This window comes from Chiloscyllium plagiosum, chromosome 13, assembly GCF_004010195.1.
Source record: "Chiloscyllium plagiosum isolate BGI_BamShark_2017 chromosome 13, ASM401019v2, whole genome shotgun sequence".
Taxonomy (NCBI): Eukaryota; Metazoa; Chordata; class Chondrichthyes; order Orectolobiformes; family Hemiscylliidae; genus Chiloscyllium; species Chiloscyllium plagiosum.
In genome coordinates, this window is record NC_057722.1 from 38,474,700 (window position 1) to 38,501,063 (window position 26,364).

A 26,364-nucleotide genomic window follows, 5' to 3' on the forward strand; every position below is an offset into this window, starting at 1 on the left:
CTGATTTATAAAGACTATCTAATAACGTAGTCTTCTTCTGTATATAATCTCGAATTTGGAAGTATCGAAAGAGGTCTCCATTAGGTAATCCGAATTTCTGACGCAGCTGTTCAAAAGACATCAGGACCCCATCTTTAAATAGATCCCCTAAACATGAGATACCCCTCGATCTCTTACCACCTTTCTTAAACAGTGGCACCACGTTTGCCAATCTCCAGTCTTCCGGCACCTCACCTGTGACTATCGATGATACAAATATCTCAGCAAGAGGCCCAGCAATCACTTCTCTAGCTTCCAACAGAGTTCTCGGGTACATCGATCAGGTCCTGGGGATTTATCCACCTTTAACCGTTTCAAGACATCCAGCACTTCCTCCTCTGTAATCTGGACATTTTGCAAGATGTCACCATCTATTCCCCTACATTCTATATCTTCCATATCCTTTTCCACAGTAAATACTGATGCCAAATACTCATTTAGTATCTCTCCCATTTTCTGTGGCTCTACACAAAGTCCTCCTTGCTGATTTTTGAGGGGCCCTATTCTCTCCCCAGTTACCCTTTTGTCCTTAATGTATTTGTAAAAACCCTTCGGATTCTCCTTAATTCTATTTGCCAAAGCTTTCTCATGTCCCCTTTTTGACCTCCTGATTTCCCTCTTAAGTATACTCCTACTTCTTTTATACTCTTCTAAGGATTCATTCAATCTATCCTTTCTATACCTTACATATGCTTCCTTTTTTTCTTAACCAAACCCTCAATTTCTTTAGTCATCCAGCATTCCCTATACCTACCAGCCTTCCCTTTCACCCTGACAGGAATATACTTTCTCTGGATTCTCATTATCTCATTTCTAAAGGCTTCCCATTTTCCAGCCCTCCCTTTACCTGCGGACATCTGCCCCCAATCAGCTTTCAAAGGTTCTTGCCTAATACTGTCAAATTTGGCCTTTCTCCAGTTTAGAACTTCAACTTTTAGGTCTGGTCTATCCTTTTCCAACATTATTTTAAATCTAATAGAATTATGGTTGCTGGCCCCAAAATGCTCCCCCACTGACACCTCAGTCACCTGCCCTATTTCCCAAGAGTAGGTCAAGTTTTACACCTTCTATGGTAGGTACATCCACATACTGAATCAGAAAATGTTCTTGTACACACTTAACAAATTCCTGTCCATCTAAACCTTTAATATATGGCAGTCCCAGTCTATGTTTGGAAAGTTAAAATCCCCTCCATAACTACCCTATTATTCTTACAGATAGCTGAGATTTCCTTATAAGTTTGTTTCTCAATTTCCCTCTGACTATTAGGGGGTCTATAACACAATCCCAATAAGGTGTCATCCCTTTCTTATTTCACAGTTCCACCCAAATAACTTCCCTGGTTGTATTTCCGGGAATATCCTCCCTCAGCACAGTTGTAATGCTATCCCTGATCAAAAATGCCACTCCCCCTCCTCTCTTGCCTCCCTTTCTATCCTTCCTGTAGCATTTATAGTGCTGGAAAAGCACTGCAGGTCAGGCAGAATCTGAGGAGCAGGAGAATTGACGTATCGGGCATTAGCCCTTCATCAGGAATGAGGCTTATGGGTTGAGGCTGAGAGATAATTGGGTGAGGGGTGTGGGGTTGAGGGGAAGTTAGCTGGGAAAGCAATAGGTTGATGAAGGTGAAGGAGAAGGTGATAGGTCAGAGGGGGTGTGATAGACTGGTCAGGAGGGCTGTGCCGAGTTGGAGGCTTGGGACTGGTATAATGTGGGAGGAGGGGAAACAAGGAAGCTGTTGAAATCCACATTTATCCCGTGTGGTTGCAGGGTCCCAAGGCGGAAAATGAGGCGTTCCTTCTCCAGGCATCGGGTGATAACAGTTTGGCGGTGGAGAAGGCCCAGGACCTACATGTCTGTGACGGAGGGGGAGTTGAAGTGTTCAGCCAAGGGGCGGTGGGGTTGGTGGGTGTGGGTGTCCCAAAGCTGTTCTCTGAAATGATCCGCAAGATGGCGTTCTCGGAGGAGAGCACACCGGGTGCAATGGATGAAATAGATGACATTGGTTGAGGTACAGGTAAATTTCAGGAGGTGAGGGGAGTGGTGTGGGTGCAGGTTTTGCTCTTCCTGTGGTGGCAGTGAAAGGTGCCAGTAATGGGTTGTGGGCTGGTGGAGGTGTGGACCTGATAAAGGCACAAACATCAAACAAGTAACTTGCATCTGTCTTCTCCATAGAGGCCACAAGTATTGTATTGGAAATTGTTTGGAATGCAGATTGGAAAAAAAAAGGAAAATTACTGGAAAAAATAATGATTTGGAGATGCTGGTGTTGGACTGGGGTGTACAAAGTTAAAAATCACACAACACCAGGGTCTAGTCCAACAGATTTATTTGGAAGTACTAGCTTTCGGAGTGCTGCTCCTTCATCAGGCGGTTGTGGTATAATGAGTCTCAAATCTGATAGATGCCCACGACCTGATGGCTTTCACACAAATGTGTAAAAAAACCCGACTGCAGTGCTGGTGGCCATATTGGTTTTGATCTTGTGGAATTTGCTAAATTCTAGAACAGTCCATGTAGGTTGGAAGTTTGAAATGTAACCATCCTTTCAGTTAGGGGGTCAGCCGTGATCATATTAAATGGCAGATTAGGTTTTAAAGGCTGAATTAGGTAGGTAAAAACAATGACTGCAGATGCTGGAAACCAGATACTGTATTAGTGGTGCTGGAAGAGCACAGCAATTCAGGCAGCATCCAAGGCCTGTCCTCGGATTTTGCTTGAAAGGCTGAATTGCCCATTCCTGCTATTGGTTTCTGCATTTCTATGTTTCTATCCTGAAAATGACCCATTTATGCCTACTTTCTGTTTCATGCTACCTTACCAATCCTTTACAAATGCTAATATGTTACTTTCTAAACTATGAGCTCTTATTTTGATGTGACATCTTGTACTTGGATTTCTGGAAGGGATTTGACACCACGTGAGCAGGTTCCTTTTTACATGTGTTGCTTGTTGCTTTCTTAACAAACTCCAGTACATTAGTAAAACATTGTTTCCCTTTAACAAAACCATGTTGGCTCTGCCTAACTGCATCAAGATTTTACAAGTATCTGCTACAAACTCCTTAATAATAGATTCCAGCATTTTTCCTGTGATTAGCTATTAACCTAATTGGTCTATGGTCTCCTTTCAATCTCCTTCCTTCCTTGAATAGAGGAATTGCGACTTTTTTTGTTGTAATCTGGTGAGACTTTTCCAGAATATAGGATATTTTGGAAAATTAGAAGAAATGCATGAGCTATCTCAGCAGCATTTCTTTTGAGATCTTAAGATGAAGTCCAGTAGAACACAGGGACTTGTCAGTGTATGGTTCTAATAACTTTCAGAGTACCCTTTCTTGGTAATTGTAATTTTTTGAAACTCTTCCCATTTACTTGATTTAATATTATTTCTGTGATACTGGTTTTATCGTCTAATAGCACAGATAGATGTAAAGTATCTGTTCAATTCATCCACCATTTCCTTACTCTTCACTATTAAGAGGAATTGATATAACTTAAGAGTGTGAAGTACAAACATGATCTTTTTGAGAATGGCACAGACGACTCAGTGAATAGCATAACCTACTTCTACTTTTATTGCTAATCTTCTTCAATGCTGCAGAGTTGAAAGCACCCAAGTGTTGTCTGATTTTCAACTGTAACTTCCACAGAAAGCACAGAGAAATGGCCTTAATTGCAATTTACACAATTTCTCTGAACTTCTGCATTCCTACTCAACCTGGCTGCACGGTGCACAAAGCGACAAAAGAAAACATACCTTAATGTTGGCAGCTTCCTTTAAGATTTCAAGTTAGACAATGAACAAGTCTGCCCTTGTCCCATTTAACAGGTATTAATTCCACTATGAGCACACATCCATGTAGTCTACTCCCAGTATTGGGCAGTCATGTTGAGCACTTGCAAGTCACCAGCTGCAACTTTGACAGCCAAACCCAGTTGTTTGGAAGGGGCTGAGTTGTGGGATCCCCAGTGTGACTTTGGTTCAAGTGATTGTTCAATGTGTATTTCATATCCAAAAACCGGTCTGAGGTGCAATTTCTCTTTCTCATTACATATGTTAGCAGGATATCTGCTGTGTCTTCACCTTTTCCTGCTGAGAGTGATGAAAGTTTGCAATAAAATTTTTACAGCTTCCTTGTCAGCATTCAAAATATCAATGCAGAGCTTCCTGCTGGCCTTTACCGACTTAGTCTGGAGCCAATTTGTTAATGTAGAGAAAAGGTTAATGAAAACATAGCAATCATATTGGCAATAAAATTCTTTGTTGGCATTTCCTGCCAAACGCATTGAGCTTCTGACCTTGCAAGCATTATTTTTAAGCTTACAGTCAAATGTGCCCCATACCACTCTATCTTTTCAAACTAAAATTGTTAGAGAGAGGTTACTTGGAAATTATCTATGTTACTGGTACTATTTGCTGATTATTTCTTTTGTTGAGGTTAATTTCAGAAACCAAAAAAAAAATCCTGCCTAGAACTGATTCAGACTCCTAAAGGCAGATACAAACAAGAAACTACTCTACCAAGCAATCAATATTCAGTCCATTAATTGTGGACTTTCTGCTGTTGTCAAATGCCACAATCTTGCTTGCAGATTGCCATTTCTCGAAGTATCCCTGGGATGCAGCTATTATATTTGCTTCTTTCTTCAGCAATAATACTGAATTTATAGAGCAGCCATAGCATAACAGCTGGGAGTAAAACATACTCATTTGACACAGACATACAGGACTGATCTTTAGCTCCCAAGGTGGCAATATAGAGGCAGGGAAATTCTTGCTTCCACAAAGCCAGCTCAGGAGAAAGTTCACCAAATGACATAATTTTTGTTGCTGGGCCTAGTACGATTTTGGTGGAAGTTGGGTCTACCATCTCAGCAAAGAATTCAAGAACAGCTTCTTCCCTGCTGTTATGAGGCTTTTGAATCGACTTCTCAAATGTTAATCCTGATCTCTCTTTCTCTCTGCACCTTCTCTGTGGCTGTAACATTGTATATACTGTCTGTTCTGCTGCCCTGATGCACTTTGTATGATATGATCTGCCTGTATAGCTCGCAAATCAATACTTTTCACTATATTTTGATACATGTGATAACAATAAATCAATCAATCAAAAATTCACTTGCAGTCACAGGACAGCAAGTGCCAAGACAGGTTGACTGAAAGGCAGCCTCAGCTTTCCAATACTTTGTTGAAACTGTTAATTTTTAAAAAACACAAAGAAAACACAGCCCTGAACCCTCCCACATCAACCACATGCACTTTCCATGAGTAGGAATGCAAATGCATGTCATGTTATGCCCGGTGGCACAGTGGTTAGCACTGCTGCTTCACAGCACCAGAGACCCGGGTTCAATTCCTGTCTCAGGCGACTGACTGTGTGGAGTTTGCACTTTCTCCCCGTGTCTGCGTGGGTTTCCTCTGGGTGCTCCGGTTTCCTCCCACAGTCCAAAGATGTGCAGGTTAGGTGAATTGGCCATGCTAAATTGTCCATAGTGTTAGGTTAGGGGTATGGGTGGATTGCACTTCGGCGGGTCGGTGTGGACTTGTTGGGCCGAAGGGCCTGTTTCCACACTGTAAAGTAATCTAATCTAATCTAATCTAATTTTACTCATTGCCATGACTCCTCTTACCCACTCTGCCAACCCTTGCCTTCCACATCTAAGGGCCCTCTATATCCTCCTTTGATTGCCTGTCATGCCCTCCATGCCAGTCTATTCCCCCTCCACCCACTCCTCAACCCTCTGTAACATTTATGCAAACTTAGTTATAACTCATGCCCATCAATGCTCTCCTCCAGCCATCCTTTGTGCTTGCAACCTGCCTGCCAAGTCACCCAGTAACCAAGTTCCCACTGCATATTGATGAATTCAAAATGGAAAAATACACTCATTGATAAAAGCAATTCATAATATTTAAGTTCCGTGAACTGCTTAATTCCTTACAAAAACATGTATTTGTATTCATTGTGCCTTAACAGGCTCTATAATCATTGGGAGCTGTCACTGAAACTGTTAACTGGAAGAAACCTCACTAGGATAGATTGTGAACTTGTGCAGCACAAATCCTAAAATGATAACTCTTAAGCTGATGTCAACAGATAGAGTGAAATAGGAAACAGTTTCTTAGCAGTTTGTTTTCAAAGTGTAAAACCTTCAACTTGTGTGTTGGACTTTACACCAGTGAAAATTGGATCGATTCTTCATGAACCTTGGATGTGCAAATTACAACCTGCTCCATTCCCTACCCCCGCCTCCAGGTTCATGTAAATAGTAACTGCTAGGTTCAGGGTGTCACTTCCAGAATCAGGGCTCGAGTGCCATTTTGGCTTCGCCTCAGACCTTATATGTCTTTTTAAAAAAAATGCAGGCCTTAAAAATTTGCATGTTTAAAAGCTGTAAGGCATGTTCATTTCCAAATATTTCAAAATACTTGGAAACTGTTGATGTTAACCTCATTATTCTTATTTCTTGGCTTATCTTTTTTGCCTTTTTAGAACTATACAAAATTTAGTTAACTGAAATATTAATATGGAGTGAAGTGTCAGTCATTTTCAGATGAGCTCTCAATGTAATTCCATAATTGATTGGCACAAATTGTGTTTTACAAAGTGTTTTTAACATCATGCACAGCAGTTAAATTTCATTTTCAACTTGCTGTCAAGCACAATATGACAATCCAAATATCTAAACAGAACTTAGTGTATTCTGTAATTATTATCATAATATGAAATAGCATTACAAACATTTATTTAAGGATACTGAATAAGCATTCTGGAATTTGCTATCCTGATAAATAAATGGCAAGACACCAGAAAAATTCTTTAATCCTTCACCTTAATATTTGCTGAAGAAAGCATCTTGTATTTACTGTAAACTTACATTTAAGATGACTGATGCCTATATTTGTTTGTCAAGCTGTCTTAAAACATATTACTCAGAGAAAATACAAGTTCATGTCACCAAACCTCAAACAGGATACCTACAGGATACTTAATGCATGAATTAACCCTTTCTTATCAAATTAAAAGAACCGAAGTCAGAAGCAAAGCATATACTGAAGATGAATTTGTTATTTCAGAATCAAAATATCACTGCCATGATGATCCCATTCTGACACCATGTAGTATGTTCTAGCACTATATGTATGCAATGAGATATGGATTGAATTTAATCTAAGAATTGTGGTAGGTATACGTACTCCTAAACTTGTATAGATATTACAGAGTGATTTTTGGATACAGCCTGTGTCCGCTGTGCTTACAATGCAGAATGAGGGTGGGTTACAGTTATATTTGTGTTTTAAAAAAATTCTCAAGGTCAGGTTCGTAGGAGAGTAGTCTGACACAGAACAAACGACCAAGAGGCGAGTCTGCTAGAATATGAGCATTTTATTCCCCGCAGCGTCGCCACAACCAGGTCTCATACTTACAACAGGTCTGGCTTATACTCACTCTACATGTTACCGGAACTGGGAGCCGTCAGTTCTCGTAGAGCGGTTGCCAACAACCCACGCTCGGCGGTTAAACGTAACCCCGGAGCAGACTCACCGAACTGGAGACTTTTCCAGCTGATATACTCTTTTCCAGATATAAACATTCATGTGAACAGCAGAGCAAGGCTAAAAAACACATTCCATTCTGGTTACATACAGATAAGAAGATTCACACGGGAAGGTGTATAACAAGATTCACACGGGACTAAGCGACACCTTCCATTTTCGGTTAGAGCAGAGCAAGGCTAAAAAACACATTCCATTCTGGTTACATACAGATAAGAAGATTCACACGGGGAGGTGTGTAACAAGATTCACACGGGACTAAGCGACACCTTCCATTTTCGGTTAGAGCAGAGCAAGGCTAAAAAACACATTCCATTCTGGTTACATACAGATAAGAAGATTCACACGGGGAGGTGAGTAATAAGATTCACACGGGACTAAGCAACACCTCCATTCCAGTTAGATTCACACATGTATTGGGACATAATTTTAACCCTTTCACCACACTAAGATGCAAATAATTGTTCTTCTTGGATGCTGCCTGACCTGTCGTGCTTTTCAAGAGGCATAGTTTTCGACTCGGACTCTCCAGCAAATGCAGACCGCACTTTGTCCATTGCTGAGGGGTGAGTCGAAGAGTGTTGTGCTGGTAAAGCACTGCTGGTCAGGCAGCATCTGAAGAGCAGAGGAATCGATGTTTCAAGCACAAGATCTTCAACAAGAATTAGGCTTGAGGCCCAAGGGGGCTGCGAGATAAGTAGGAGGGTTGTGGGGTTGGGCAGAAGATAGCTAGAAATGCGAAAGATAGATGACAGTGGGGTGAAGGTGATCAGTTGTCGAGAAGAGTAGTGCTTACATGTGAGAAGAAAGAGAGACAGGTAGGGCAGTTCTTCGATAGGGCATTGCTGAGTTAGAGGTTTGGATTTCGGACAATATGATGGGTGGAGAAATGTGAAAGCTGATGAAATTTACATTGATCACATATGGTTAAAGAGTTTTAAGGTGGAAGATGAGGCGTTCTTCCACCAGGTGTCAGGTGGTTAGCTGATATACTCTTTTCCAGATATAAACATTCATGTGAACAGCAGAGCAAGGCTAAAAAACACATTCCATTCTGGTTACATACAGATAAGAAGATTCACACGGGGAGATGTGTAATAAGATTCACACGGGACTAAGCAACACCTCCATTCCGGTTAGATTCACACATGTATTGGGACATAATTTTTAACCGTTTCACCACAATTTGACACCAGCTATAGCCTCATCTACATGTTGGGTTTCCTTAAGGGATGTGAAGCTTAAACCAATAGCATTACACTCTGCACGAAATGATTAGTGAATCCAAATAGTTGTACACAGGATGACATATTAATTTGAACATAAAATAAATAATAGATGGTATTAATTAGCAATAACATTGTTGAGGTTTGAATGCATTTTTAATTGGAGCTTTTCTCCAGAACATTATTGCCTTTTCCTGTCAAGGCAATATTGGAGGTGAGTGGAAGCAAGACCAGAAAGATGCTTTCATTTAAAGTTTTGTTTAGTTTCTACTAAAGAACTTTGAACTATTATTGCTTTGGTCTGATCTCCCTGTGTGTATTCCCTCTTTGACAAATATAGCTGACTTGCCAAGGTCTGTGATGATGCTGCCCCTTTAACAAGGTTATGTTGTCCTTGGTTTTTGTTCAAGCTGGATTGTAAAGGCAGGAATTGCCTACTTTAAAACAATGGCAGGAGAGTGGCCAGTTTTCCCAGTTCAAGTTTTTCCTATATTAGTTTAGTATTTAGCAAGCAATTGAACATTGCTGGGGACCTAGAGAAGCTGCTATACTGAAAAGAGGTTCCATGCTTCAAAAGATGGATTGCTTGAACTTTCTCTCTGAAATCTGTCGTGCCTGTAAGAACCTGTGTTTGAATTTACCTTTTGCCAAGAGATGTATCTCTGTGATGTTGCGGGATTTGGAACAGCTTCATTAAGTTGCAATATAGTTAGTTGTGTTGTCAAATAAGTTGTTATTCTAAATTGTGCTTTCTTTAGTTCGTGTTTCATCTGTAGTGTGTAAATAAATTATGTTTTGCTTAAAGCTGAGTGGTTTGACCAGCTGCATCACTCCTAGAATATCCACCTCACATCTGCCTTTAAAATAAGAACAGTTAGAGTCTGTGCTACCTTCTTATAATGTTTTGACGGGGTTCTGGCCTGGTCCATAGTAGGTCCCATGTGACTTTCTTCTGATACCTGAAATTCTGCTTTTGGTTAATGTCCTTTTTTGTAGAGTTTGTGTGCAAGACTAAGTTTGTTTATAAATCCTGGGCCAGTGCTATGGCTTTTAATGCTCAATTCACACAACGGTTTACAACAATGCTAGCAGATTTTCTAGCAGGAATAGTGAATATTTTGAAGGTGAAAACCTGTGAAATATTTGTAAAGTTTGAAGCCTTATGGTACATTAAAAATCACAATGATCTTTTGTTTGATAACTGAACAAAACAGTTACAGGAAATGATTTACTTTTATGTGTATTTTTCTGCAGTATTTCAATTGGAATCAGTTATGTTTTGGCTGGGAGTGAAGCTTTTGCTGAGCTTTTGCAAATCAGGTGAGTGAAAGGAAATTTATACACAAATCATTAAAATAAAACAAAGAACTGTGGATGCTGGAAATCTGAAGAAGAATAGAAATCCTGGAGAAACCCAGTAGGTTAGGCAACAGCTGAGGTGAGAAAGCAGAGTTAAAGTTTCAAGTCCAGTGACCATTTTTCAGAACTAATAATAACTAGGAAAAGTTAGTATATATGCTGAAGACAGGGGGTAGGGTTTGAGGCAATATGTGAGGAGTGAGCAGATAGGTAAAGGTGGTCCAGTGACAGTTAGGCAAACGAAGGTTGGATAATGGTAAGCTGCGGAGAAAGTAAAGCTGATCATAGGGACCATAAGTAGGTGAAAAATGGGTTGGCTGTGATTGTCAGGGGCTGAGGTATAAGGTTGGTTTAAGGGCCTAGAAGGTGTACAGGCTGTAAAATGATTGAACTTGATAATGAATCCTGATGTGCAGGGTCCTCAAGGAAAGTGAGATGCCACCATGTTCCCTGACCAACATTTCTGTCTCAGCCCTATTGCAGTTTTCCAACAAAACTCAGAAAAGACAGTGTCTCATTTTCCACTTGGGGACTCTGTGACTTTCAAGACTCAATATTGAGTCCTGAAACCGTTTTAGAGCCTGAGCATCACTTTCCCTGCCCTTGACCTGCCTCCACACTTAAGGTCCAATTATGACATGGGCTGCTTTCAGCACAGCCAATCCTTTTTCACCTATATATGGTCCTCTTTATCAGCTTTACTTTCTCCCTGGCTTACATTATCTATCCCTGGAGAAGGGTCACTGAATTCAAAACATTAACTCTACTTGTTCTTCACAAGTGTTGCCAGACCTGCTGAGTTTCTCTGTAATTTCTGCATTCTTGCATTTTTGTTTGACTTTCTACATCAATTGGCTAATACATTATTTTGTTTTAAAGAATTAAAGCAGAGTTTGAAAGGAATGCCCCAGAATAAAGCATCTAAAAATCACGTGCAATTTGAAAGTATTCTTTTTATTGTTTGGCTATGATATTAGGATGTGCATAATACTTGATTGCTGCTGGTTGATCTGACAATGAGTAATAATTTAAATGCATTCAGAGTTTCTTCAAATATTTAAACAGGAAAAGTGTAGTTCTCTAAGGAGTGAGTCTTGAGAGTTAATTATGGGAAATATGGAAATAGTAATGAATTGAATAGCCACCATTCTTCACTACCACATCTAAGATTATGGTACTCCTGCTAAATGGGGAACATATCCAAATGAATAAAAGATTGATTAGCTAACATGAAACAGATGTTAGGCATAAATGGGTTAATTTTGGATTGGCATGAAGTAACAAATAGTGGAATAGAGATCAATGCTGGCCACTCAGCTAATTGCAATCTTTATAAACTCCCAGGACATATCAGGTGTTTCACAGAACTCTGTGGGAAGCTGAGGAAGGGATTGCTGGGTCCCTCGCTGAGATACTTGTATCATTAATCAGTCATGGGTGAGATACTGGAAGAGTGGAGGTTGCATAATATGGTGCCATTATTTAAGAAAGGATGTTGGAAAAGCCAGGGACCGATGAACTTTAGGGCAGTGGTGGGTAAGTTGTTGGAGGGGATCCTGAGGGACAGGATTTATATGCATTTGGAAAGGCGTGGACTAGTTAGGGGTAGTCAACATAGTTTTGTGTGAGTGAGATCATAGCTCACTAATTTGGTCAGGTTTTTTGAAGAGGTGACAAAAATGATTTATGAAGGCAGAGCAATAGACATTATCTGTATGGTCTTCAGCAAGCGTTCTGCAAGGTTCTTGTTGGTAAGGTTAGATGACATAGGATCCGGGGAGCTAACTAATTGAAAACAAAATCGACTTGAAGATAGGAGACAGAAAGTATTGGTGGAGGGTTGCTTTTCTGGCTGGAGGCCTGTGACCAGCAATATGCTGCAAGGATTGGTGCTTTTTGTCCTTTATATAAATTACTTGGATGTGAATATAGGAGGTACGGTTTGCAGATGACACCAAAATAGTTGGTGTAGTGGACAGTGAAGAAGATTATCTCAAAATACAATGGGACCTTGATCAGATGGACTATTGGGCTGAGAGGTGGCAGATGGAGTTTAATACAGGTACATTTGAGATGTTGCATTTTAGTAGGGCAAACCAGGGCAGACTTGTACAATTAATTGTAGAGCCCTTGGATTGTTGCTGAACAGAGAGACCTGGAGATGCAGGTGCATCATTCCTTGAAAGTGGAGTCACAAGAAGATAGGGCTGTGGTGAAGAAGGTGTTTGACACACATGCTTTCATTGGTCAGAACATTGAGTAATAGGAGCTGGAAAGTCATGTTACGGATATACAGGACATTAGTGAAGCCGCTTTTGGAATACTGCAATCAGTTTTGGTTGTTCTGCTACAGGAAAGATATTGTTAAACTCAAACGGGTGCAGAGAACATTTTAAAGAATGTTCCTGGTACTGGAGGGTTTGAGTTATAGGGAGAGGCTGAATAGATTGGGGCTTTTTTTTCCCTGCACCATCGGAGGCTGAGTGGTGACCTTATAAAGGTTTGTAACATAATAAGGGGCATGGATAGGGTAAATAGACTAGGTGGAGAAATCTAAAACTAGAGGGCATAGGTTTAAGGCGAGAGGGGAAGAATTTTAAAAAGGACCATAGGGGCAACCTTTTCATGCAGAGGGTGGTACATGTATGGGATGAACTGTCAGAGGAAGTGGTGGAGGCTGGTACAATTACAACATTGAAAGGCATCTGGATGGGTATATGAACAAGAAGGGTTTAGACGGATATGGGCCAAATAGTTGCAAATGGCTCTAGGTTTGATTGGGGTTTCTGGTCAGCACAGGCGAGTTGGATTGAAGGGTCTGTCTCAGTGCTGTATGACTTGGATGAAGGGACCACTGGGATAAGATATATATATATATATATATTATATATAAAAATTAGATATGGATAGTTTATGTGAGTGGCAAATATTTGGCAGGTAGAATAAACCGGAGGAAAATGTGGATGTTTTCTCTTTGGCAGGAGACTAGAAAAGCAAAATATTATTTAAATGCAGGTAGATTACAGCATAGAAGAATCTGGATGTCCTGATGATGCATTACAAATAAGTTATGTGCAAGTTGCCATTTATTGCAAGCATAAGGTTTTTTTAAAATTCATTCACAGGAGTACACATCACTGGCTGGGCCAACCTAAATTGCCCTCCTTTAATCGTCCTTTCGAAGGTGTTGCTGAGCTGCCTTCCTTATCTGCTGTAGTCCTTGGGCTGTAGGAACACCCACAGTAAGGTTAGAGAGGGAGTTTGACCCAGTGACAATAAAGTAACAAAAATATAGCTCTTAATTCTTGATTGTCAAGGGGATTAAGGGTTTCTCCCGCTTTCTCCCCAAAACCCTTGATCCCCTTGACAATCAAGAATCTATCTATCTCAGTCTTAAATATATTTAATGACCTGGGGTTGAGAAACTTATCAGCCATGATTGAATGGTGAAGCAGACTCAAATGGCTGAAAGGCCTAATTTCAGCTTCTACGTCTTATGCTGCCCTTTTCCTTCAAGGTGCTAGAGATCTTGGGTTTGGAATGTGCTGTCAAAGAATAGTGAGTCACTATGATGAATCTTGTATGCACTGCTCCCACTATGGAGAATGTGAAAGTAGAAGTTAACGGATAAGGTGACAGTCACCATCTTCATCCTGGATAGTGTCAAGCTTCTTGAGCGTTGCTGGAATTGCACTCATCCAAACAAGCGGGGTGTATTCCATCACTGCCTCGATTTGTGACTTGTAGCTGCTGGAGTCAGAAAGTGAGCTATTCACCATAGAATGGCCAGCCACTAAATGGCCTTTGCAGCCACAGCATTTTTATGGTCCGCTTCAGAATATGGTCAATGGTAACATTCAAGATGTTGAGACTAGAAATGCTGTTGAACATCAAATGGTGTTGGTTAGATTCTCTCTCATTGAGATGGCTGTTGGTACTTGTGCAGCATTGATTCTAATTGCTACTTGTCAGCCCAAATCTGGGTAGTGCCTAGGTCTTGCTGCACAAAAATATGAGCTGCATCAGTATCTGTGGAGTTGCGAATAGCGCTGAACGTGATGGAATCTTCAGCAACAATGGTGGAGCCCAGCGCATTGATATAAACTTCTGACCTCATGATGGAAGGAAGGTAATTGATGAAGCAACTGAAGATGTTTGGGTCTAAGACAATACCATGATAGATTCCTGCAGTGATATCCCTGGAGATACGATGGTTGATCTGTAACAACCATGACAATCTTGCTTTATCCCAAATAAGTCTCCAACCAAAGGAGAATATTTTTCTCCTGATTCCTATTGGTTCCAGTTTTGCTAGGGTTCTTTGATATCAAATGCAGTCAAATGCTGCCTTTATGTCCAGGGCAGTTAACTCACCTCTGGAGTTCAGCTCTTTTAGCAGTTGTTTGGACCATCCTTGTAATGACGTCAAGAGATGAGTGGTTCTGGCATAACCCAAACTGAGCATCACTCATCAGGTTATTGTTAATCAATTGACCCTTGATAGCATTATTAATGGCCCCTTTCATCACTTTGCTGATGACCAATAATACTCTGATAAAGCGGTGATTGGCCAGGATGGACTTCTTCTGTGTTTTATGCAAAGGACATACCTGCGAGGTTTCCACATTGGACATCAACCATTTGGCATTTCTGGGTGACGGTGGTTGCAAATGCATTAGCCTTAGGAGAAAGTGAGGACTGCAGATGCTGGCAAATCAGAATCGAAAAGGGTGGTGCTAGAAAAACACAGCAGGTCAGGCAGCATTTGAGGAGCCAGAGAATTGACATTTTGGGCATAAGCCTTTCATCAGGAATGTGGAGGGGGGGAGGGAGCTGAGAGATAAATTGGAGGGTGAGGGGAGAGGGAATAATAGCAGGTGATAGATGCAAATGGGGGTAACAATGATAGATCGGTGGGGAGGGTGGAGTGGATAGATGGGAAGGAAGATGGACAGGTAGGACAGTTCAAGGAGGTGGTGCCGAGATGGAGGGTTGGCTCTGGTATGAAGTGGCGGGAGGGGAGATTTGGAAACTAATGAAGCCAACATTGATGCTGTATGGTTGAAGAGTCCCAAGGCGGAAGATGAGGCATTCTTCCAGTTGTTGGGTGGCTTAGATTTGGCGATGGAGGAGGCCCAGGACTTGCATGTCCTTGGGGGAGGGGGAGTTGAAGTGATCTGCCACAGGGTGATGGGATTGTTTGGTGTGTGTGTATCCTAGAGATGTTCCCTGAAACATTTCATGAGTTGGCGTGCTGTCTCCCCAATGTAGAGGTAACCACATCGTGAGCAATGGACACAGTAGATGAGGTACGTGGATGTGTAGGTAAGTGTCTGCTGGCTGGGAGACATTTGGAGCCTTGGATGGAGGTGGGGTGGAGGTTTTACATCTCCTGCAGTGGGGACAGAAGTTGTCGGGTTTGTAGAGAGGGTTGGTGGGGGACGTGGACCTAACAGAGTCACAGAGTGAATGGTCTCTGCAGACAGAGGTGGGGAGGGAAATACATTTTTGGTGATGGGATTTGATTGTAGGGGTGGAAATGGCAGAGGATAATGGGGTGGAAGGTGAGGACCGAGGGGTTCTATCCTTGTTGCGGCCGGAATTAGAGGGCAAAGGTGAAGGAAGTGCAGGTGATGCGCTAAAGGGCATTATTATCATGTGGGAGGGGAAATTGCGGTTCCTGAATTAGGTTGTGCTGGGCTCCACCGTTGTTGCAAATAAGGGTAATCTGGAGTCTCCTCCTCCTGCTCATTGTTTAATTGCCCAACACTATTCATAAGTGGACTAGACAGGATACAGGCCTTAATTTGGTCAATTGCTTGTGGGCTTGTTTAGCCTTGTCTGTTTCATGCTGCTTCTGCTGTTTGGTGTGTTGTTGACACCACATTTCAATGTAGGCTGATGTTGCTCCTGGTATACTCTCCTGCACTCTGCATTGAACCAGCGTTCACATCTCATGATCAATGCTAATGGAAGTGTGAGGGATGTTGGGCCATCAGGTTGAGAATTGTGGTTGAATACAATTCGTATTTGCTGATGCCCACAGTTTCTCATGGAGGTGATTTTATTGAAAGAGAGAGGATCTTGAGGGGACCTAACAGGATGGTTGCTGAAAGGACTTTTCCCTTTGTGGGAGAGATGAAAATTTGGGGTCACAGTGTAAAATAAGAGGCTTCCCATTAAGATCGCGATAAGGAGGAAGGGTTTTCTTTTGAACGATCAAGGGTCTGTGGAATTCTCCTCCCCAGAGAGCACTAGAACTGAATCATGTAATATGCTAAAAGTAAAAATAGGTTCTTGACTAACAAAGAAGTCAGAGTTTGGGAGTAACCAGGTAATGGAATTCAAGTTCCAACCAGATCAGTCATGACCTCACCAAATGGCAGAACAAGCTGAAGAGATATCCTACCTCTGCTCCTGATTCATATGTTTGCTGCTGTATCTGAAATTAGCAAGTATACCTCTGTCTCTTACTCAATGCTACATTGTGGAAAAGCTCAAAGTTTGTTTATTTTGTATATTTTAAGAAATTCCAAAAGCAGACTTTGAATTAAAATGAGATTAAGGATGTGAGTGGGGAGGGAGATGATCAAATCCTGGTGAAATTTGTTGCCTTGATAACTTCTTGGGAATATTTAATTCTTGCTTTCAATTCTCATACTCCACAAAGTGCTAAAGGTACTTAATGAGGTAAATTATCTTGTATCCTATTACTAAATATGCTATCACCTGTGAGTATGTGGTATTAGTAGTATATTTGAGCAAGCTTAATCAAATAAAAATAAATTATCTTGCTTCGCTCCTAAAAGTAACATTAAATTTAATATACATACACTACAGTTCAAAAATAGTACGAATCAATCTATCACCATGAGAACATTTTAAACTGTTCTGTAACTGAGCAATGTAGTCACCAGTTGAAATTTGAATGTGCATGTGGCATTTCTGCCATCCCATTGATGCCCAAGTTTGCCTGCTATTAACTGGACCGCTTGAATTTGCAAATCAGAGTCTGATGTCTGTGGAGGGACTCAGATTGTAATTTTCAGATTCAAAAGTACCAGCTGTTGATCGACCTGAAGGAACTATGAGTAGTCACATAAAACAGACGAGGGAAGTTTAACTTACTTTTGTGGACTAGGAAGAACAGAACTACTTTTACTAATTTCATATTCGGGTAATATAGCGGTTTGGATCAGAAATTGGCTAGCTGAAAAAAGACAGAGGGTGACAGGTGATAGGAAATATTCATCCTGGAGTTCACTTACTTGTCGTGTACCACAAGGATCTGTTTTGGGTCCATTGTTGTTTGTTATTTTTATAAATGAGCTGGATGAGGACATAGAAGGACGAGTTAGTAAGTTTGCAGATGATACTAAGGTTGGTAGGGTTGTGGATAGTGACAAAGGATGTTGTAGGTTATAGAGAGGCATAGATAAGCTGCAGAGTTGGGCTGAGAGGTAGCAAATAAGTTTAATGCGGAAAAGTGTGAGGTTATTCACTTTGGAAGGATTAACAGGAATGCAGAGCATTGGGCTAATGGTAAGATTCTTGGTATTGTAGATGAGCAGAGATGAATATTGTAGATGAGTAGGTGTCCAGGGACATAGATCCTTAAAAGTTGCCACTAGGTTGATAGGGTTGTTAAGAAGGCATACAGTGTGTTAGCTTTTATTGATAGATTGAGTTTTGGAACCATGCAATCATGCTGCAGTGTGGCCAGATTTGGAGTATTGTGTACAGTTCTGGTCACTGCATTATAGAGAAGATGTGGAAGCTTTGGAAAAGGTTCAGAGGAGATTTACGAGGATGTTGCCTGGTATGGAGGAAGGTCTTAGGTGGAAAAGCTGAGAGACTTGAGGCTATTTTCTTTAGAGAGAAGAAGGTTGAGAGGTGACTTAATTGAGACATAGATAATCAGAGGGTTAGATAGGGTGGACAGTGAGCGCTTTTTTCCTCTGGCAGTGGCTAGTATGAGGGGACATAGTTTTAAATTGAGGGGTGATAGAAATAGGACAGATGTCAGAGGTAGTTTCTTTACTCAGAGTAGTAGGGGCATGGAATGCACTGCCTGCAACAGTAGTAGACTCACCAAGTTTAAGGGCTTTTAAACGGTCATTGGATAGGCATATGAACGAGAATAGAATAGTGTAGGTTAGATGGCTTCAGATTAGTTCCACAGGTCGGCACAACATCAAGTGCCAATGGGCCTGTACTGTGCTGTAATGGTCTATGTTCTATATAGACATGCGCAAAAGCATTCTCTGGGATTGTCTCCTGTCCATTCTAGGCTTGACCTATTGATTGGTTCGGTGTTGTAGGTCTCTAACAATTGCTGAAGAAGGGCTTATGCCCGAAACGTTGATTCTCCTGTTCCCTGGATGCTGCCTGACCTGCTGCGCTTTTCCAGCAACACATTTTCAGCTCTAACAATTGGCAAGCTGCATTAAGGAGCCCAGCTTGCCATCTCAGCTCACAGGCAATGCTTAGCAAAAGAGTAAGTGGTTGAGGGAAACCTCCAGTGCTGGCAAGGCCATTCTGTCAATTTCATGCGGACTGCAAATGGAAGTCAAAAAGTGGCCATTTCATTATAGAGAGTACACAAATGTGGAATATAGAGCCCCTAGTCTTTCATTAGGAATTTAAACTCCTTTATAAAATTTTAAGAAACAGAGTACATAATTCTGTTTGGATAAGGTTGAATTGACTTTAAAATTTTTGCTAACTGGTCAGTTAAAATTGACTAGAAATTCAGTGTGTGTTCTTATAAACACTAAGATTTCAGCCAGTTAATTTATGTGAATATTAAACATCTGGGAGTTAGCCTGTTCAAACACATTGGAATCAGTTTTTATTTTTACAGCTAAATATCAACGTAATGAGGAAATGGAGGATTGGATGCTCCTCACGGAACTTGTTGAATTTCCCTTTAATTTGAAAGCAAAGAAAATCATTCTCTGGTGTGATCCTCCCTATCAGATTTTCCTTTCTGCATTCCACCCACATAATGCAGAAAAACAATGATCTATCCCATTCTATACAATCATCTCTGTTTTTTCTCGTAACAGATCTTTAAGGGTGAATCAACGAGCTGAATCTTTGATCAGACCTGTGATGTAGGTGCTGAATTGGAATTATTTACACAGCTGTGGGAGTTTCTCACAACCCAAAGTGACAAAACTGATGGAGTACTACCTGTAGTTGGTGCACTTCATTGTTTCTGAGAATGACTAGGATAAAAAAAAAAGACATAGCTTTGCAGTAATGTTACAGGCCAATGACCAAAGACCTATGATTGAACAAAAAAAGCTGACGATTGTTACGAGTTGTGCTTATTTCAAAATATATGAATACTTTCAACATTTGTAATCTGTTCAAAAGGTTTTAAATAAAGAAGTGGCTTAGGGCTTTTCCTAATATGTTAAAACCACGTATCTAAATTCTAAATAATGGTTTGATATATGTTTGATCCTTGCCCTGTGATTTCACCCTATTCAACTTGTGTTTGCTTTGTAGAAATTTCAGGTTTTTTTCTTATGAGGGCTACTTTTCCAGGTCTGTACCTGATATGGGTACTGCATCACCATTAATGAAACACCGCACAGCACTGACATGGAAAAGCACCCATCTCTTGCCATCATTTTATCCATACTGTAGAAATCACTGCAAATAAGTGAAAATACACTTTCTCTTTGGACTTGAAAGATTCCTTTCAACATCTAATAATAGCAAGGAGGTATATTTGTATGAGGAGCTGATGTAAGTTCACTCTTGATGGAGACAGGCCAGTGATCAACATGTAACAATATAATCTGTGTAAGCCTGGCTTAATTTTGGTTCTGTAGAGACTGGCTATGCTACTCAGTGGTGAGAATCCTAGCATGATTAATTAAGTGCCTTTTTTAACCATTGATTTTTTTGTATCTTCTGTTTGACAGCCACTTTACATCCTGTTTTAAACTATTGCATGTTAAGTTTGTGCGTACTTCATTTTTTCCCCAAACAATAGTAATATGATAGTTTGAATAGAATATGTAATCTATCTTTTGTATGTTAGTGTCATGGTGAAGTTGACGACCATAAGCTTTAGTTGTAACTTTTTCAGATATCGTTGGGCATGTACGGAATAATAAACAAGAGCCAATATGGGTTCAGTGAAAGCATATTATATTTGATCATCTTGATTGAGTTTTTTTAAAAAAGAAACTTTCATGCACAGCATTTATTGCCCATTCATAATATCCATTGAGAAAGAGCAGCTTGCTCAACTGTATCAGTTAGGACTCAGCCATATTTCTCTGGACCTGGAGTCTCACACAGGCCAGGCCAGGTAAGGACTGTCAATTTCTTTTCCTGAAGGTGCATGATTGAAGCAGATGAGCTTTTAGGACAAATGATGATAGTTTGGTGGTCACCATGACTCCGACTAGTTTTCAGTTCTAAATTGCACTGATGTTTAAAATCATTAAAGCTTTCAAAAGCTTTACTTAGAAATCATAAAATCTAGATGGAATGAATATCTAGATGAAATGAATAGAGAAGTTGTTTCCAATGTCTAAACGGTCATTCGTCAGAGGGCTCATACTTAAGGTGCTGTGAACATCTGGTTCATAATTCATACATTTTTAGAACATTTTGTTTTAGGAATTAAAGTTTTAACTTTTTTTAAAGGCATCTAATTGAGAAATTGTGAAGGTACCCTGAACAAGCAACCCCAGATTGAATACAATGAAAAGGCAACCTGTGTTTGATTTACAAAATCAGGGTTAATAGTGAAAAGTTTAATCAGTGCTGTGGTTCTGTTCGCCGAGCTGGAAGTTTTTGTTGCAAACGTTTCGTCCCCTGACTAGGTGACATCCTCAGTGCTTGGGAGCTTCCTGTGAAACGCTTTTGTGGTGCTTCCTCCGGCAAGTTTAATCAGTGAATGATCCATCTTTGAAGCTTATAATGGAGTCAGGGATTCTAGAGAAACAACAATACAACTTTATTAGCAACATGAATTATTTATACAGGTTGCAGAACTGAGGCATTGAATTGCATGCAAAATAATTTGTTTGTATTTCTGTTTGTATCATCCCAAAACGTGCCAAATTGCCAGAGACTGAGCTTTCAGGTGGAGCCTTCGGTAGAACTTTGTTTTATTTCATTTATCTATGTGTGCTTGCTATCAGAAACAGACAGTTCAGTGGGTTTTGGTGAGAGAATTGAAGCTGGGAGGTTTGCTCCAGAATATTGAATCTAGATCCAGCTGGTAGGGGGAGAAAACTACAGTGCTCCTCATTGACATTTGGTCTTTTTGTAAATAATTGACTTGGAAAGGGTGGTACAAAAGCTGGTGAGGGGAGGAAATGCTGACTGAGGAAAAACAGCCCATGGATGTCCAGGATGTCCAATGGAGCTATATTGTCCACATGCATAAACTTCAGAAAGTTGGAGGATCACTTTGTCTGAAGCTAATGGAATCATTCCCATGTAAGTTATACCTCAATATATAGTTGAAATATGATGGCCAACTAAAGGATATTGCAGATGGCTGTGGCATAATGTTTGGGTTGGTCCTCAATAAAGTGAATGAACCTTCAAGATATTGTAAGACAGAACTTTTAAGGGGTGTGGGCAAATAACTTGAATTTATTTTATAGCGTGAGCTATAATGTTAAGTTAGAGGTGGTTGTTTGGTTTAATTTCTTGTTGTGTAACATTAAGGTTTTGTTTTTAAAAACTGTGATATGCATGGCACTGTCAATTAATTCCTGGATATTCAGATTTCTTCTTTAAACATTAATCTTTAATCATTAATAGTCCATAACAGGATCACAACAAAGGTGATTAGCTAAACATCTCAAGAGAACACGTATAAATGTTTATACCTAGTGAGGAGTTCATATTTAAAACATGCTGCCTCAGATTAATGCTGAAAGTTTTAGTAATTAATTACAAAATAAATTTGGTTATATACTTTGAAAATATTGTTGTATATGTATAGGGAAAGAGCTGGGGATGGGATGAATTGAATAGTTCTTCAAATGAACTGATACAAACTTGATAGATTGATAGCCCCTTGCTATGATTTCAGAATTAAAGTATTTATTTGAGAATTAAGTGGAGTCCATTGTGAATTTTTTTCGGGCAATGTATTTGCGGCTCTGAGCCAGTCGTATGGAAGTTCAGCAAATGCCGATCTAGAACACTTGTCAAAATCATCCGCAAATGATTAGTAATGAAACCTTTCCAAAGGTTCAGTAGGATATGAAGATTTTTGGAAAAAAATCTGATTTATGTAAGATCTCTTGTAATACAAGGTTTCACTATACCTGAGGGAAAAAGGCAGGAAATTGCAAACTCAAAGCTCATGTTGTTTGACAAGACTCAGTGTTATCAAGGACAGCTATAATACAAATCAACCAAATTTAAATTATTTGCTTTGACTTGCATCCTCAATTAATTGCACTTCAGCTAGTGGTAGGGCTGCCTTCTCATGTAAACAAAGCTTATCTTTTACATCTCATTTGGCTGGTAAGAAAAGTTGACCTGGTAGCAAAGTCACAACATCTGATCTGTGATGAAGCTGCTCCTTTAACAAGATTATGCAGTCCTTGGCTTTTTTGTTCACAGAGGTCGTAAAAGGAGTGATTCTGAAAAGTCTGGGTTTGAAGGGTTTTACAGCCAGTTTGATTATAGCTAACAGACACCGCCTCAAGCAGAAGGCTTTCAAGTTTCAAGAAAGGAACAAAATGGTTCACAATTTGAAGATGTTGAACTCAATATTAAATCCAGAAAGCTGTAAAGTGCCTAGTCTGAAGGTGAGATGATGTTCCTCCAGTGTGCTGTGATTCACTAGAACATGGCAGCATGCCAAGGACAGATAAGTGGCCATGCGAGCAGGACACTATGTTAAAATGACGGCTGCGGGAAGGTCTGGGTCATGCTTGTGCACAGGCCAAAGATATTCCACAAAGCGGTCACCCAGTCTGCGTGTGGTTTCACCAATGCCGAGAAGACCACATTGGGGGCAACGAATACAATACACAAGATTGGACAATGTACTAGTGAAACGCTGCTTCACCTGGAAAGACTGATTAAGCCCTTGGATGGTGAGCAGGGAGACGGTGAAGGGGCAGCAGATGCACCTTCATGGTTACATGGGAAAGTGCTATAGGAGTGGGGGGTGGTGTTGGTGGGTGTGGACTGGCGTAGGGTGTTCTAGAATGAACGATCTCTGTGAAATAAGCATAGGAGGAGAGAGGGAAAGATGTGTTTGGTGTGGCATTCTGCTGGTGTTGTCTGAAATGACGGAGAATGACCATTTGAATGTGGAGACCGGTGGAATGAAAAGTGAAAACAAAGAACCCAATCATGCTGTTGTGAGTGATAGGAACAGGTGAGGGCGGAAGCAAGGGTGAAAGGTCAGATGCAGTTTAGGATCCTGTCAACCACAGTGGGTAGGAAACCACGGTCATGGAAGAAGCAATCCATGTTAGCAGCGCTGTTTTGGAAACATCATCCAAACAGGTGTGACATAGACAAAGGAATTGGGAGAATGGGATGGAATCCTTGTATGATGTGGGTCAACTGTTAATTAGCAGCAGAAGCATATTGAGAAACTGAAATAAATAAACCATAGCAACTTCACAACTTACATTATATGGAGATATTTTCTAAAATTGAAGCTGGTGTTACAAAATTTGCAGTTTTTATTTCTCAATTATCATGTTAAATTGATTTGAGAATCCCTTGTGCCTACTTCTGAGAAGTTATTCCAAATTAAGCACAGTTTAGGTACTTTACTAGGCAGTGCTGGGCCTTCTCCAGCCTTAAGGACCTTGGGGGAAGAAATTTTAGAGGCCAGCAACTGTTTCTATGTCAGCAGCATTAATGAGGAGGTGGTAGCTGTAGTTATTAACATCTACACTAAAGGCCCAGAACCACCAAGCGACCCAGGCCACAACTGAGTGATGGCTGGAGGGGGTTATGGTCTGGGGTTGTGGGGGAGGGTCAGCAGCATGGTCCAGGATGGCCCTCAGCAGGCCCTTGCCTTCCTCCTGAAATTGGGTCTCTTAATCAAGGACTGACTATCTAAAAACAAAGCACCCTCTCCCATCCCCTGGGATCTCAAACACAATCCTGGTAGGGTTTGCCTGTCAGTTTATTGCATGGTGAGCACCTCACTCACCACTAGTTGAATTCCAGGAGCAGCAGAGTCTAGGCCTTCGACATTTTCTAATCAAGTTGTTCAGAAACGTTGTTATACACTTCAGTAGCAGGTGGGACTTGAATCCAGTCTCCTCGATCAGAGGTAGGGTCACACGAGGCTGAGTTTGCTGCCCTTAAGTAAGCACTAATTTATTGATTGCAGCAGTTCACCACTGCCTTCTCAAGGGCATTTAAGGATGGGCAATAAATGCTAACAATACCCACTTTCCATGAGTGAATAAAAATTAAATTAATCATTACTTAAGTACCTTATTTGTCAGTAAGCCTGGAAGACTGACCATGAATTTTCCTAGTTAAAAATCATACAACACCAGGTTATAATACAACAGGTTTATGGGAAGCACTAGCTTTCAGACTTGATTAAGGAGCAGCGCTTCAAAAGCTAGTGCTTCCAAATAAACCTGTTTGATTATAACCCGGTGTTGTGTGATTTTTAACTTTGTCCACCCCAGTCCAATGCCGGCTCCTCCACGTCATGAAATTTCCTGTTCTGGGCTTAATTTGGCCAGAGGCAAGAAAGCATAGAGTTCCCACTGTTCAGTTAAATGCACTTTGCCACCAGCCTCATTTCAGGAGAGAGCATTAAATTCCACCTAACATTTAGTGTCTCACTTTAATGTGTTTATGCATTTTTGTGTTTTCTATCTTAAATTTGTAAGAAAAGTCAAAACCTATGGTCAGATTCTGTGAGTTGGTCATTATCTCTATTTGTTCTAACAGATCACTGCCTGTTTTACTTCCATGGGAACAAGATTGAATTTTTGTACTCATTAAACTTGATTATATTCATTCCGTGCATTAACATTCCTGAACAATAGAATAAATGTACTTCATTTTAATGAGTATGAAAATACTGCATTTCCCCTGTGCTCTACTTCAGTTTCCTAATAATCCTTCTAATAAGAAAAGATTTACTTTGAGATTATATGCAGCAGAGTTACGATGTTGTTTGTTTAAAAACTTCTTCTTGCAGCCTCACTCCATGTTCAATTGGATATAACCAATGTTTCTTATTGAATTGTTAATACTTAAGGGAATAGCTCCACATATCTAAACTTAAATGAATATATAATTTCAATTTTTTCTGTCCAAGTACTTAGCAAAATGATTTCTTTGAAAGGAAAATGTGCATTTGTAATGTACCTTTAATATTCTCAGGACATTTCATCACTTTAAGCATAATATTATGGTGGAAAAATATCTGTAAGGTGCATTTCACGTCTTTGAAGGCTGGGTGGCTGTGGTAATATTTACATGCATGTTGCAGTTTTGAGCAAGGGATAGTGCTGACAGAAACTTAATTTTCTTCTCATCATAACTAATCATGAAACATTCTCAGTCTCACTCCCATTTCCGTGGTGCTGCCTTCTGCCCTGTATGACTGACACTTGTAAGTAACTGCAACAGCCAATTTATGCATAACAAAGTCCCAAAAAGCAACAACAAATCGGATAATTAACTTGCTCATCTACTTTAGTCTGAATCAGAGATAAATATTAATCAAGACATCAGGAGAACTCAGATGCTTCTCTTTCCTTACTGCCATAGGCCCCACCACCAGGGATATATTTCCCTGCCCTCCCCTATCAGCGTTCCGGAAAGACCACTCCCTCCGCGACTCCCTCGTCAGGTCTACACTGCCCACCAACCCAACCTCCACTCCCGGCACCTTCCCCTGCAACCGCAAGAAATGCAAAACTTGCGCCCACACCAACCCCCTCACTTCCCTCCAAGGCCCCAAGGGATCCTTCCATATCCGTCACAAATTCACCTGCACCTCCACACACATCATTTGCTGCATCGATGTGGCCTTCTCTAGATTGGGGAGACAGGCCGCCTACTTGCGGAACATTTCAGAGGACACCCGCACCAACCAACCCAACCGCCCCGTGGCGGAACATTTAATTCCCCCTCCCACTCCGCCAAGGACATGCAGGTCCTTGGCCTCCTCCATCGCCAGACCATG

At 40.7% G+C, this 26,364-nt stretch overlaps 1 protein-coding gene across 4 annotated transcripts in view; it reads left to right on the forward strand.

Annotated features, from left to right (window-relative positions):
- Nucleotides 1–26,364, forward strand: part of si:ch211-51h4.2 — a 320,169-nt gene that overhangs the window by 96,257 nt on the left and 197,548 nt on the right. For 3 of the 4 annotated variants that reach the window (XM_043702225.1, XM_043702228.1, XM_043702227.1), the window contains exon 7: nt 10,080–10,145. The exons of the other annotated variant lie outside the window; for it this stretch is intronic. In XM_043702225.1, coding sequence (XP_043558160.1) covers nt 10,080–10,145 — 66 coding nt within the window. The remainder of the gene's footprint in view (nt 1–10,079; nt 10,146–26,364) is intronic. 4 annotated transcript variants of the gene reach the window in all.